General features: G+C 46.1%; 1 protein-coding gene across 2 annotated transcripts in view; it reads left to right on the forward strand.

The window, feature by feature from the left end:
• The window catches only part of LOC126529843 (cell adhesion molecule Dscam1-like), a 1,068,543-nt gene that overhangs the window by 565,847 nt on the left and 486,940 nt on the right, over window positions 1–15,756 (forward strand). For both annotated transcript variants that reach the window (XM_055070116.2, XM_055070117.2), the window contains exons 26-29: window positions 1,914–2,047; window positions 2,134–2,287; window positions 11,131–11,245; window positions 12,252–12,406. In XM_055070116.2, the coding sequence (XP_054926091.1) occupies window positions 1,914–2,047; window positions 2,134–2,287; window positions 11,131–11,245; window positions 12,252–12,406 (558 nt within the window). The remainder of the gene's footprint in view (window positions 1–1,913; window positions 2,048–2,133; window positions 2,288–11,130; window positions 11,246–12,251; window positions 12,407–15,756) is intronic.

Here is a 15,756-nt window from a genome sequence, read left to right on the forward strand (position 1 = left end):
TTGTTTTTTTCTTTGGTGTCTTCATTCATATTTGCCATTGCATCTTTGCTTGTTCAAGTGAGTGTGAGTGACTCGAGATTGTGTTATTTGTTTCGGGTATGATGGTGATATTTTTGTAGCGCTCGTCAACTTTTTTTTTCTGTCACTGGACCAGACGCCGCTTTTTTCGGGTTTGGGCCGTTGCAAGGAACCAGTTAAGGCTTTTGCCTGAAAATGCATTTTTGGTCGCACGGTAGCGAGGGCCAGGCTGACGACAAACGAAGCCGCACGCGCTTATCAGCTAGGGACGGGAATCAGTGTGATCACTCTCGAAGAAGCTTTTCCTTCCCAAGGAAGAACAGCTCCTGGATATTCAGCTCCTGCACAATCAGCCACCGAGTGCGGTATCGCTCACTCACCTCAAATGCGCCACAGCAGTTACGCCAAAGACAAAGCCCCGATAGCCATTAGAGGTCGCGCGATATGACCGCACGAACTGCGACCAGCTGTATTCAAAGATTTCATTCTGCAGTCAGTGAACCTAATTGCACAGAGACGACACACTGCTGCCGCTCACGTTCGTTCAATTCTTCAAGAGAGGAATTTGGACTCAAGCTTGGATTATGTGCCAGCCCTACAGCCGATGACGCGTGCGCAGCACGCCACGCTTCAAACGCCACGTGATGTCACAGAAATGCCAAATATAAGGTATGCGGTGGCTGCACTTCACAACACATGGCCCGAACGTGCATGCTTAGGACTGCATAAGCTCATTGACACTGAAAACAAGCATATGGACACAGGCACGTGCTAACTTCAGCAGTTGTTTGCGTCCACTTGATCCAACAACGTTAACTTGAAGAACTTCAATAACTTGGGTTTGTCGACTTGATTTAACGACGTTAACATAAAGAACTTCAATAGCTTGTGCTTGTTCAACTGCTTGTCCTCGGTGTCATTGCTCTTAAACAACCGTAACTATGTTTTCCCAATAACGCCAGACATCAACACTGGAATGCGTAGATCGTGCTTGAGGAACCACAGAAAGCAATAAGCGGTAACTAAATCCACGACATGACTACCGACAACTTTTGGACCTGCTGTACTCGGCAATGAAGTGGCAATTGCTCTGGAGTGAAAGGCATGCTCACGTAATACCTTGGGCACGCAATCCATACGTACGCCCGCGAAGAGGTGGCGAACGTACACGCGGATAAAATGGCAGGCGACGTAATACGTGAAGGGCACTGATCAAATAGCAACAGACGAAGCAAAGATCGAACGACATGCAGCCTGCAACATGCAAAGAGGAACGACGCTAAACACATTGCAACAAACAACAACAACCGGGAATCGACGAAAAGAACGAGAACCAAGCGAGTCAGCTCGGTTACATTAACGCCGAGCGAGAGACCAACTCTGAGCTGCGCTACCAAAACAAGCAAGGAAGGGACTCTGAAGACCTAGTTACCCATAAAGTTGCAGCATGTCAAAGTATCCCACATGGCCATAAAATATAGTGTACCAAGCACATTTTCTCGAGTGGGGTAAAGTCACACTCCTGTGGAACCTTAACATGTATTTGTCTAATAATTTTGCAGAGTAGGACAGGGGAGCTCGCAAGGAAAACGCGTGTTCTTTTGTCATCATGCCTTGAATGTGCCAGCCAACTACGCAGTTTACAGGATATGTCATAAGGCAGACGCTACGACGCCTGTGCGAATGAGTCATTTTTTGGAAACCAAACTTGTGCTCATTAGGATTGAAGCCTTCACGAAGAAAATGAGAGAAGGCATGCTTGTGTCGCTTCATTCTTATATTTTTTTGTAGTGAAACGAGAACCTTCTCAACTAATTCCTAATTTCAGCCACGCAACTTACGAGGGCGCATCAGTAATTTTCTTCTCATACAGTTTTCGTTATTCTCTGTTCCAGTTCCGGACGCCCCAGAAGACTTGAAAGTGTTGATTGTTTCTGCTACTTCGCTGCTGGTGGCGTGGAAGCCGCCTGTTCACCGCAATGGCCTTATTACCATGTACTCTATTTATGCCAAGACACTGGACAAACAGGTTCGTTGAATCTTCTTCAAAGACTAACGCTCGGTGCTGGCGTTCTTGCTGCTGAACTTCTGTTCTCTCTTTGTCATGTCCCTCAGAATGCGACGGTAAAACTAGTGCCTACGAGCAAGCTGGAGTACAACCTGACCCTGGTTCCTCGAAACACCAGGGTTGAAGTCTGGGTCACGGCGTCTTCGCGAGTCGGCGAGGGTCCACCCAGCAAGATAGTTGCTCAGACTACTAGCGATCAAGGCAAGTGGATCGGTGGATGGATGGATGTTATGAGCGTCCCCTTTGGAACGGGGCGGTGGGTTGCGCCACCAAGCTCTTACTATTATACTGCCTAAACTCCTACCTTGGTTAAAAAAGAGAAGAAGAAAAGGAGAAAAAAAAAACACGATGAATTCCCATAACCAAATTTTCTGATCCCATTTTGTGAACTTTCTTTTTCTACGCGTCCATGTTTTGTTGTTTCTCTACTTTTCTTGCACCAATCTTCCAATCGCCTTGATCAAATCTCTATTGTTGACATGTTTACATTCCCCCTGCTCTCGCTTGAATCAAGGGCTTCAAGCAGGCCAGTGGTGCCTAAATCGACCGCTGGGCATATATCTTCATATTATAATAAAATCTGCTACAAGGTTTCTCTAGCTTTACCGTACCAAGCACATGCTTCTTCTTCCTTATGATATCTCCCTTTATAGGTGCGTGTTCAGGGCCTCCTGATCTGTCTTCAACAAGTGATGAGCTTCTCTTTGAGTTATCATAAATTGTTTGTTTCCTATGGCTTAGAGTGAGAAAGCGTGCTGTTTTTGCCAAATACGTAAATGCCACCACTAGCAACATCACCATTCTTCTCGGCATGAAGCCTCCGCTTTTTCACATTTACTGATTATCAGCGAAAAGCTCTCGGCCTAGGCTTGTTGCGTACTAAAAGTTCGCGTGCACAGTGCGCACGATACAAATAATTTGTATTTGAAAGAACATTACAATGTATGAAAACGACAAAAGCTCGAAAGTTGCTAATAAATTCAAGAGGTCGCGTTCGTAACTCTAACCAATGAAACGCGCGGCTAATGTCCATTCCTTAAAATCCACATCAAGGCGCAGTCAGCTTCCTGAAATATAGTCAGTTATCTTCATTTGTGCCAGAAAGGTTCCAATTATGTTTCTTTTTATTGTTCTGGCCTTGTTAACATGGCATAGTGTAAATAGTCATTGTACTTGCACATGTACTTATTTATTTATTTTCTTGCTTGATCCTTGAAAGCCTCTTTCTAGGCTCTGGCAGATAGTGGGAAATCTACGTGCCCCTCTTCAGCAAAAACATTCCTTCCGTGCTCTAGCACTTCATTTATCTGCGACGGAAGTGCATGTCGCTGAAAAATTCTGTAAGACAGTTACGAATACACATATTTTAACATGTGCCACATTTGATCGACTCGCACCAACTCCTAAAGATGCTCGTCTTGACCTTCCTTTCACGATGGCATAATTGTACGCTGCATTTGCTGCTGCGAGACGATCCTCTGCACCCGGACCTGACGGCATTTCTTATACTACTCTGCGCCACCTTCGCGTGGCAGAACGGAAAGTCCTGCTGTCTTGCTATAACGCAGCCTGGTTGTCCAGTACAATTCAGAAGCAGTACGAAACCAGCCGTTTGGTGGTCCTCCTAAAGCCAGGAAAAGCGCCTTATGAACTGTCATCTTATCGACCATGGGCTTGAGCCATATCAACTATGGGCTATGACCATAGCTGTGTCGGTACAGTGATGGAACGGATGGTGCTAACTAGATTAGAGTGGTTCATGGAAAACAATGAGCTATATCCTCAAATGATGACCGGATTTAGAAATGAGCGATCTGCTATAAGACTTGGTCATTAATCTCGTGTCCACGATCGAACACGGAAAAGGAGACGCCGACTTGTAGGAGCAGTTTTTCTTGGTATCAAAAGTGCCTATGACAATGTATGGCACGAAACCATTCTTGATGCCCTCATTAATTTGGGCATCGGTGGCCGTCTCTACATGTGGAGTGTAAACTACCTGGATGGTCGCACATTCTTTATGTCCACGAATGATGGCGAAACGAGACGGCACGTTGTTGAACGCGGAGTGCCTCAACGATAAGTGCTCAGCCCGACCCTTTTCAATGTTACTCTTATTGGCCTTGCGGAAATAATTCCTGGTGCAGTACGCACCAGTACCTACACCGAAGACACATGCATATGGGCGTCCGGAGTCACGCGACCGCAACTTTGTGCAAGATTGTAGCGAGCTGTTTCCTCAGCTTCTCAGCACATGCAATCGCCAAAGACCTCAACTGGCCACAGATAAGTGCGCTGCGATGGAGACACACGAAATCTTATGTGTCGGTATTCGATTATTATCAAAGGCAATTTCATTCGATGTGCGACCCCGCTTAGATACCTGGACGTTTTCATCGACCGTAGTGTTTCATGGTCGAAGCATGTGGTGATGTTGCAGACGAAATTAGGTGGACTTGCTCAAGTTTTTCGCTTTCTGGCCGATATAAGTGGGGACCATCTGAGCATTCGCTACTCCGGCTGTGCCAGGCTTTCTACGTTGGCTACATTCAGTATAGCCTGCTAGCTTTATCAGGTATGAGCCCGTGATGTTTGTATGCACTGTTAAGAGCTCAAGCACAGATGCTGAGAACATGTCTAGTTGTTTGACGTTGCATCTCAGTTTATGGTACAACTGAGAAAGCTGGCGTCACCCCTATACGTGGTGTTCTGCGATGGCACAGCGACTCTGCGACTATTTCTGGGACTGCTGTGCCGTCACCCAGGCCACCACTTATTGACACCTCCCGAAATGCGGCCGGGCTCCAATTCTTTTAGAGTCATTAAATGCCAAGTATCTGCCATAACATCGTACTTTGCCCCTGCTGACCTTCCACGCATGCTCTCATGGATAATGTGGAAAATACAGATACATCTCCAAATTCCAGGAATTTCTAGAAAATCACGAATGCCTACTGCGGGCCTGAGATGTAACGCTTGAATATATGTCAAAAGAAAATGGCTCATCGATGAACGTATATACAGACGCATCGGCCTCGTCGTATGCGTCAAGTTCGGCTTTCGTCGTGCCTGCGCATCAAGTCATTCGACAATTTCTTTTGCGAAACAAAACGACACCGACATCCACGGAACTAGTGGCAATAAGAGAGGCGGTGCATTATATTTTACGACAGGCTCCGCAAGTATTGACAGTCTTTAGTGACGCGAAATCAGCGTTGCAGATGCTTATAGTCGTAGTGAACGAAAGATCTTACGGAGTATTGACTCTTCAGACTGGGAGCTATGTACGGTAGCGGAGGAGAACGGTGACCACATTACATCTCACTGGGTTGCCAGTCACTGTGGTGTACACAGCAATGAACTGACTCATGCTGAAGTGAAGAAGTCTCTTGATGAACCAGAGCCACTGCTCGCGATTCCTTTTTCAAGAGCGCATGCCAACTGCCTTCTCTCAAGTGTCATCCGAACAGAGACAGAAAAGTAACGGGACAATCCGGATAACCGCCACTGATGACTCCAAAGATTGGACGAAATTTAGGCCTCCATCCAAAATTCAACGCAGCTGTGCCAGTCTCCTGCACAGACTTAAGCTGTGCTGGCGTCTACGCGTGGGTACGTGCACCTCATGCGACGCACCGAGTCCCCAGACTGTGAGCTGTGCAATGTGAAAGACAGTATAGGTCTATAGGTCTATAGACTGCCCTCAGTGCGTGGAAGAGCGTCAAAAGTTCTACAATGTCCTTACGTACCTCGACAGCCCGCCGCGGCTGGAGGACGTTATTTGAGGCCTTTGGCCAGACGTTAAATCCACTTTGAAGGCCACCCAGGCCTTATCTGACGTTTTAAAAAGCACGGGCGGGGACTGTAGGCTTTAAATAGTCCAAATTGACATCTTTCCTCCTCATCGTCAGCCATCATGGGCCTTTCTATTCCCTCTTTATTTCCCTCTTCCCATCCCCCAACGCAGATCTAACGGCTAGAGGCTAGAGGAATGTACCTCGGGCAGAGCTCTCTGCATTCCGCATCGTTAATCCTTTCTCTCTCTCTCTGTCTATTTATTTGCTTATGTATTTATTTGTTTGTTTAGAACACTTCAAGGTCCCATTGAAGGTGCTTTATATGAAGGGTCGGCTATTAAAGAAATATAACGCGTTGTACATGGCCTTTCGCTGTCGGGTAGGGCACAACTGTCCTCTGGAAGCATCACATTTTATCACTGTGTAAAGAAGCGACTTGGTGCTATTTTTGCTGTTCTCCATTTAAAATAAACAAGTCTCGCTTACTCTGAAGCTATTCTACATGTATGCCTTGTATCCAAAGATGCGCTTGCAATGCTTGCTATCGTTTTTGGTACCATTCGTTGTGTGAAAGGATACGCGAGTGGAAATGTTGGTAATCCATGACTGCAGATAGGCAGCGTGCAGCAGAAACGATACAGCAATGAGCTTGCGTTCTTGAAGCACACGCGGCGGCGGGGTTTGGGGCCGGTAACTTGTAAACTCAGTCTACTGTCACCTTAGTTTCATTTTCTAGCTTTTCTTACGTTGGCTTATTACAGGATTGTGCCTTTATTAGTTTTTCAGTAGCTTTGAGATTTCATGCATCGGCATGCCCCTTGGCTTACGTACGTATTTACATCGCCTATCATTAAACCTAGTACCTAAGCGCTTTGTCCCGTATTGCTTTATCCGTGTCGTTTGCCATGTCCACTGCCAATATTAGACCACTCAAATGGACACAGGTGTATATCCCGGCCTGGCGTTCGGCTTTCGTTAGGGGTGATATGCTTGGTAAATGAGCCTGCGCCCTAAATTCCCGTCGAAACCCCCGTGAGCACAAAGAGAAAAGTGATGTTTGGGCCACTCCCACGGCGGTCATTTCCCATCTGGCGCCCCAAATGCACTCAATGATGATGTTTAAAAACAGCGCTAAAGACGCACACCGGATAACAGAATAGAGGATGGAAGACAGGTTGCGGTGACTTCCACCTACATTTGTAGGAAAGAACACGATGCCTTTTTGAAGCCTTACATCAAGCGTGCGCGCATGCTGGATGTGAATTAAGGCACTTGTCATTCCCAAAACATGGCTTCGTGGCCGCGGGTGAGATTAGCACCGTTATTCACCCGTCTTAAAAAGTAGTTTTTTCTAGCACGCGGGCTTCTTTTATGTGTCAAAACATTCAGTTCTCAGACCCAGCTCTTCTGTCTCCGCTCACCGCCGTGTGCATCTGCCGAACTCGCACTGCATCTTGGCAGTGCCGTCACGGAACGTGCCCTACGGATCTACAAGCCCTATGTGGATTCCTGCGCCCCTCAGAGGGACACAGCGAGAGAATCTGCAAGATTCTCAAGAGCGAATGGTGGCGCCAGGCCAGACTCTTCAAGGACATGCTGAGCACAAAGTGCGGCGTCAATAACCAACGCCAGAGCCAGCGCATTTTTCGCGAGGGGTGTAAGACTACAGACCGCACAAAATAATTCCTTTGAAATATTGTCCGCCATTTGCTTCCCAAAACTACCAAGCGACGGCCAGCAGAAGGAAAGCTTTTGGTCCTTGGAGTCGTCACCCTGCGTCCTCAACAGGAGTAGACCCTTCTTGGGACCAAAGTTCTTTCTAGAAACCGGTATGAAGACTGTTGAAAAACTTGCTTTTGCTCGCATTGTGTCTTCAAATGCCTTAGAAGTTGACAGATCAGCCTGTGTTTCTGAATGAGTGGATGCTGTAGCATGTAGCGGGTTGCCTAAGGGACAGAGTAATCGGTTTCGCTCTCTGGTTAACTATTTATGCGATAAACGTTTACGAATGGTGCAGTCCGACAATAACGGGCTCTTTGCAGTCTTGTTTGAAGAACTTTATGCTGAAAAGGCCCGCAATGCAGTTGCCAAGAATTTTCGGCCGGTTAAAAACAACCCGACTCGTTGCAATGAGGAGGCAGTAGCTCTGCCCTTAGAGTTCAATCTTGAAGCGCTAGGCAGGAAGGTAAAATACGCCTAGCTACCCGTTCTTGAAATTCTTCTTCGTGGCCAAGACGCCCAAACTCGAAGTCTCCTTCGAGGCAATTGTGTCCGACCACCACACTTGGCAGATAGTAGAGACCTTTAGCTCAACGGGTTTACGTTTCGCTCCGCTCGTGGTCTCCACTGTTGCGCCAGCGGAGCGGCTCGCCAAAAAAGAATTTTAACCCGGGGGATCACTCACCCGCTCCAGCGGGGTAAAGAGCGGGGCGCTCTGCTGCCCCACCTAGTGATCCGAATAGGGGTGACTTAGAAATTAATTTGAATTACGCTTGCTTTTATAATGCAAGAAATGTTGAATAAAGATGTATTACATTTTCTCAGTACATTATTTGTTAATAATGTACTGATTACTAATATACGGGTCAGCGCCGCAGTCACCGTCGTCGATGCAGAACTGCCGGCGTTCATGTTCGCGGCTGCCATCTTGCATTTCCCATACACGCCCGCGCGCTTACGCACGCTCGTGCGCTACGTATACCCTCCGCTGGGGAGTGCTTTCCAGCGGGCGTAAACGCTGCTCCGTAAAACCGCTGGGCGCCTCAGCGTTGTGCGCATGCGCAGTCGCGTCTCCGCTCGCCCGCTCCGCTCCGCTGGCCGTGAACCCGCTGGGCTAAAATTCTCTAGTTATTTCTACGTACTTAAACACCTGCGACGCTTAACATGGGAGAACCGTCCCTGGTTCGTAATTCAAATTAGATCGTAAAGTTCCTAATGAAAGATAACCCAGGAGCATGTCCCAGTTTCAGCGTAGACGTAGATTTGTTCTTTTCCCTTCTACGTAACACGCTCCTGCAGTACGTTCATGAATGCATTGATGAGGAAATTGATGAGCGTGTATTTCAAAACCAATCAGGAATTAACACTGGATCCTTTCTAGAACTCCTCTCTTTCTACCTCAACACCACGTACGCTTTTAGGGAAGGCCAAACATACATGCAAATGTGTGGTGTGTTTATCGGTGCCAAAGTAGCCTCAGTCCTAAGTAATATGTTTTTGCCCCGGAATACTGTTTCCAAAATAAAAGTTTATTCCTCCTCCTATGAGTCATGTTGACAAGCAAGTGGAGGAACACTTGGCCGGTGATTTTATGCGCATTTTTAGGTCTGTAGATAATTGGCTTGTGCTTGTAGAATTCCTCGAACCTGAAAGTGTGCCTTATGCTCTTGATGTTTTTAAACAAAATGGTTCCGGACTCAAATTCACGCATGAAGTCCCAAAACATAGAATAATACAATACATATATTTAAAGCTAAGCTTCGAACAAGACCACCTGTGTTGGCAGTAGTCCCCTAGGAGTGAGAAGCCCCTTTTCAACTACAGGTCATGCCGCTCAAAACTTGTAAAAATGGCATAGTACCCGTCTGCATGGGTATGGCAGTCAAGAATCCTTGTCATGAAATGAGCAGTAGCCTCGAGGCTCACATACATCGATGCAGGAAGGCCGGTTTCGAGGGCTCGGTCCTTGTCTCATGTGTAGGCAAAATCCTCAGGGAGGTAAAGACCTCCAAAGGCTACATAGAGCACTGTACTAGCCTGGTTGAAAGGAGTAAAAAAGTAATGGTAATGCCCTACGTTCATTCTCTCTCACACAGATTTGAAAAAGTAGGGGCCAGATATGGCGTCAAAGTTTTGTTTTCAGCTCCTAATAAAGTTGCTAAGGTGGGAGAAGCTGTCCAAATAAAGAGAAAGGGAGTAGGAAAGAACACAGGCTTTGAAATAGACCATGAAAAAAAAAAGCCCCTGCCTTGTAAGATTGCTGTTGTTTACCAAATCCCTTTGTCCTGCGGCCGTACGTACATAGGGTAGACAGGCGGATGAATTTATGTGCGGCTAACGGAGCACCAGAATTTTTTAGACAAGAAATCTACAAGCCTGGCAAAGCACTGTTTCAGATGGAACTGCAAACCGATCTTTGCTGACACAAAAATCCTGCTTGTGCCATATGGATCCTGTTTGAATCCATGTGACATATCCATCGTGTTGGTGCCATGTGGATAGCAATACAAGGGAAGTGGCGGAAGAATTTCGCATACAGAAAAAAGGTAGTCGTGTTAGTCAGCCTTCCGTAGTCGTATATTTGAAGGAAATGGGCTTGTTAAGCAGGGGTGAACAACGGTGTTAATTTCACCCGCGACCTCGAGGCAATGTTTTGGGAATGACAGGTGCTTTTATTCGCATGGAGCATGCGCGCACTCGTGATGTAAGGCCTCAACAAAGCCATCGTGTTTATTCCAATAAACGCATTTGTAAGTCAGCGCCATGTGGTCCCATCCTCTATTCCGTTGTCCGGTATGAGTCTTTAGCGCTGTTTTTAAAGATTATGGAAAGCCACCATTTCGCCAAATCTGCCGCTCTTCTTCAGTGCACTTATAGAGGTGGGGACACTTTAGGGCTGAGGACAAACAGCCCTTTCCAAGCGTTAAGATTCCCTATTTACGGCAGCACGTGCCTCCCAGAGCCTCGGTGGATGCTCTTCTGTGGTTGCACAACCAGGCCCCGAGAGACGACTCGTGAATCTCTATTGCGCCGCACATTCAAGATGTGAACTCCCGCGGGAGCAGAACACCAGGCCAGAGTACATCTATACGCGTTAAAAGAAACCGGTGGGATTTCGGCGCTACCGGGATTTGAACTCAGTGCCTCCCGCATACGAGGCGGATGCTACATCGCTAGGCCACCGCTACGGCCGAAGAGAATTGCTTCTCGATTGGAATTTTTTCTCTCCATATTTGGGGCTCGGAATTAGGTGGTGCGGCTCATACACGGGTGCAGCCATTACTCCAGATTGTATGGAATTTTTGTCTGCACCTGCACTTGCTCATTACAAAGATTCTTTGATGCGCTGCACTTTGCCTTTTCTCTTTTTTTCTTCCTTCTGGTGATGTGATGCATACATAATTGTGGACAGTGACTTATGCGACGTGGTTTCCTACAGGCAGCTAGCGGTGCTGTGCCCGCCTGTTGAAGCCTCTCTTCGCCAAAGCCTTGTGTGGCGTCTGATGTGTTTGTCCGCGACGTGCGCAGTGCCTGCCCGTATCGTGGATTTCGACGAGATCGTCCAAGTGGCGCCAGCCGAGGATGTGCACCTCAGCTGCCGGTTCTTGGGAACGGCGCCCGTGCACTGGGAATGGAAGCACGGGTAATTGGGTGAAACTTTTCCACGTTCAAGCCGTCAAATCTAATCGAATCGATGCATTGCCTAAATATTTCCAACGTTTGTTTGGCTCAGTGCTTCTAAAATACTAAGCACCTTATCAAAAATTTTCTTCAACATGTCTTCTTCTTTACGCTAGCCTATGCGTTTGCTTTTCGTTGTTATGTGAACTCTGGTGATTTCAGAATACTGTGTTACATAAGTGAATAAGACTTTAGAAGGGTTAGAAACAGCAAAAAAAAGCAGAACAACAACGGAGACAAGAAACAACGCGAGTAAATCTTGACTACTGTGTAAAATTGTGCTTTAGAGATCTATACAAACATTTTTTATTTGTATTTAAAATGTAAGTGAACGTGACAATTAAGTGGACAACCTAATATTTTTGTCGCTTGCCTAATTGGTTCATGTTATAAATATTGTCTTTATTGAACAGGAAATACTTGGTTCGGAACTTACCATTGCCGACGCTGTTTTGTGTCATAATCATCCCGGCAACCGTACTATACCATCCGCTTGTGCACACCAGGATGCTGAGATCGGGTGATTTGATTGATATTCAACTGGTTTTAACCTAGAAGCGGTGCATAAGCACTAAATGAAATCTGTTAAAGATGAATAAAATCAGTAAAGGCCGCCTAACGGAGAGATGCAGGGATGACAAAGCGTTACTTTCGTTTTCTGCTCAAGAAGGTTTGGCGATGCGGTGATGTACGCGCGTACTCCTTTGTCTGAAAACTTAACGGTCGTTTATTCAAATTTTGAGGAATTCTCTTTGCGTTGTCCATTCCTCGGTTTCACGCTGTGCAACCGAGGAACTTCTGCTGTTCGGTGATTTTCAGAAGTACGGGGGCTCTCCTAGGTATCTCGTGGTATTTTAGGTATCTAAGGGTCGGAGGCTCATAGGCGCTTTTTGCTGTGGGTGAGTCAAATGAGTCAGTCACGGAAGTATGGTGATTTTGCGGAAGCACCGTTGTGTCCACGTCTGCAGCGAGGTGCCCGTGTCACGCTCCAACCGAACCGAGCTGACCAGTGACGGCAGCCTGAGCCTGCGGCGTGTGGACGCCGCCAGCGCCGGCAACTACACCTGCCACGTGCGCAACCGGCTCGCCAACGACCGACGGATCGTCGCACTCATCGTGCGGGGTGCGTATACATCCACTGGCCCATCCACTGTGGCGTCAATGTGCTTCTGGTTCCAGGAAACTTCCTGTCGAGTGTGCTTTGCACCTGATTGTAGCAAGAGAAAAAACGTTGAAAGGCGCTTGCTCCTATAGTGAAAGTCGATGAAAGCCAACGTTCTCTTTGGAGTTCTCCGCAGTCATCATCACCATCATCGTCAGCGTAATGATCATTATCACTATCGCATCATCATCACACTCATCATCATTATTATCATAGTCACCGTCAATCTGGCGGCTTTCAGAATAAATTATTTTGGTTCATGATCCCCAACAGTCATTATGATCAGTTTTGTCACATGTTTAAACTGCACTATCTTCATCAACACACAAAATAGGCTACTGCGTGCGTACGTACGTAAGTGCATACATACATAGTTGCATGGAAGCATGCATTTATGTCGTCATTACAGCCCAAAACACCACTAGGTTTATCATATGGTGCATGGTAACAACGGTACAATCGCATGTCAACAAGTCAATAATCAGACAAACATTCGGACAAAGTAAAGGTACTTAAAAGATATGTATACGCCAAGTAGTAAACGTTTGAATATTGGGATATCTCGGAGGCATCTTAAGAGGCAGCTTCAGCACGGAGAATATATATGAGAATATATGAGAAATGAGAAATCGCTTTCTAGGTAACCACTGCACTAAACTTGATGAAAGAAAACGCTAAAGTCTAGCGAATGTTGGAAGCGCATATTTTATTTAGGCCGCAAATTGCCTTTGTAAACATTTTTGAAAATCGGACCTTTTCAGAAAATGAAACTAGGGAGTTTGCTACTCTAACTCAGCAGTAAAGACTTGTATCACAGCTCTTTAAGTTCCATGTAATTATCCAACTAAAGCGAACAAAATTTATGTATTATACGTAGCTCCTAAATACACCACTAATATGTTAGTAGGACTTTTGTAAAACACTTGCAAACATTGTAGCAAGATCACGTAAAGTGGAAATTGATGCATCGAACTTGTTCACTTTGGATGTTCTAACCGATGCATTTTACAGAACTGAGATATCTGTTTTTCGGGGGCCACAGTTACCGTCTTGCAAACTTCGTTCTTTTCCTTTTGTCCAAGTTACCAAGTTTCATAACTCTTGTAAAAAATACAGACCTTAAATTAAAACTTAGCTTCCAACAGTTACTACAACTTAAATTTATCTCTCAAATGCTAGAAATTAATTTAGAATTGACCAAGGGGTTATCTCAGAAAATAATTTTTGTGATGCGCTTAAATAGGTTGCATCGGAGTTTGGCGCGAGCTAAAGCTTTCTCCTACAAACTCGGCTTAGCTGGCAAAGGAATCAATGTAAGCGTAAGAGGTGGTACTGCACAGTATTTGTATTCGCTGCAAATGCGAGCCTTCCGTTTGCTTGTGTGCAGCAAAGGGCACGAAATGACATGTTAGCATCGCTGGAACGTGGAAGGTAATGCCACATAGTAGGTGAAGCCCATGAATACTTCCTTCCACAATTTTATGCAGAACAAAATTAGTCTTAACATCGGATCCTGGAACGGAGCGTACCAAGTTTCCAGTCATTGACAAAGTAGTAGTGGTACGCCTTACACCGAACATATCTATCGTACACAATTCGAAAAAGCCGTCCCTGCGCTAGCCCTATTTGCTTATTACACCCCACTCCAAGGTTGTTATAAATAACATATGCCAGTTCTGGACGAAGCGAACAAAAACAGCGGAGTAAGGCATCAGGTGTACGAATACGCCGCGTTTAGAGAGATAGATAAACGCGTTAGACGATATGAGACAAGCGTTATACGAAAGGAGAGAAACGTTCGACGAGATGTTCTACTAACAAATAGCGGATACGGAAAAGTGGCAGTAACTTGTGAAGGAAGGCGTTGCCTTCAAGATGAATGCAGATTCAACGGGCCTGTTTTAATCTACGTGAACCGAAGCATTTTTGAAGAGGTTATGTATATTATACAGAACTAAATGTGATGCCTACAATTGTTCTAATTACTATTGCAATGCGTGATCTCATTCAGTGTTTATGCACCGCACTATTCACTAGATCAATGTCATGCAATGTTTGTTGCCGCACTACACCTCTCAGCGATCATGTCGAAAGGCAAACAGCAATGATAATGGACACACAATGTTTAAGGCGAAATATAACGCCGCCATAATAGAATCCATGTTATTTTGCTTCCCCCCCCCCCCCGCCCAAGCATTTTGAAACTATCGTTTTTTACGCGCACAATTTCGCAGTGCGGTGTTCAGCCAGCTGAGATTTGCGGCGCGTGATGTTTCACGTATTGTAGAACGTATTTTACCGTATACTTGACTGTTATTATTTGAGCCCGGGGGGGGGGGGGGGGCAAAAACTTATCGGCCAGAAATTTCGGAGGTTAACAAAGGAGCTTGAGTACAAGTGAAGGAGCGTGAAAAGATCGATGGAACAAAACTTGTTACGCGTTGCATTTAGAGACTGGAAGAGCTCGGTTTGGACCAGAGAGCAAATGGTGATTTCCAATACTCTAGGTGAAGTTAAGAAAAAAAAATGGAGCTGGCCAAGCCACGTAATGCGGCGGGCAGGTAACCGGTGTACCATTCGAGGTACAGAATTTGTCCCAAGAGAAGGGAAGTGCAGTCGAGGATTGCAGGACATTAGGTGGGATGATGAAATTAAGAAATCCGCTGGCGCAAGTTGGAATAAGCTAGCGCAAGGTAGGGGTAATTAGAGACCGCTGGGAGAGCCCTTCCTTCGATTATGATGATGATGAAGTGCTGCTAAATTTAGGTTGAGTCCTAGTAGAGCACCCACACCATGGATCGCTCCGCGGACATTTCCGCATTGCCCAGTTGCTCTGGTTGTGAAGACAATCCACACTATTCACGAAGTGAGCAGGCAGTAAAATAATTCTGTACTCTCTACCTCACACTCGTCTGAGGTACTGCTCATAGAGAAGTGTTGCGAAGTATATAAGGTTGGTAGGTTTTGAAGTATATAAGTTTGTTTGGCAGCTGTGGAGATTATTTCCCCCGAATTGGACGACCACGGGGATTTGTCTTCTCAAAAACGGCCATGTTGGCAAAAGGAGAGTGCTTGTTGTCATACTAACAAAGCATCCTGGGCTAAATCCGTGGTTTTCGGCTACCAGGATCTGGATGTGGCAAACCACCCGCCATTTGCTGACCGTGGGCATCGACACCGTTGGACAGCAATCCGTGCCCTGTAGTCACGTGATGCGCCTTGCGGAACGTGTGGATGTGCTAGAAGCAGACATCGCAAAATCGGCAGTGACTTCTACGATTCATTTTGTGCAGAACCCATTTACTGCGGCA

The sequence above is a fragment of the Dermacentor andersoni genome, chromosome 5 (assembly GCF_023375885.2).
Source record: "Dermacentor andersoni chromosome 5, qqDerAnde1_hic_scaffold, whole genome shotgun sequence".
Taxonomy (NCBI): Eukaryota; Metazoa; Arthropoda; class Arachnida; order Ixodida; family Ixodidae; genus Dermacentor; species Dermacentor andersoni.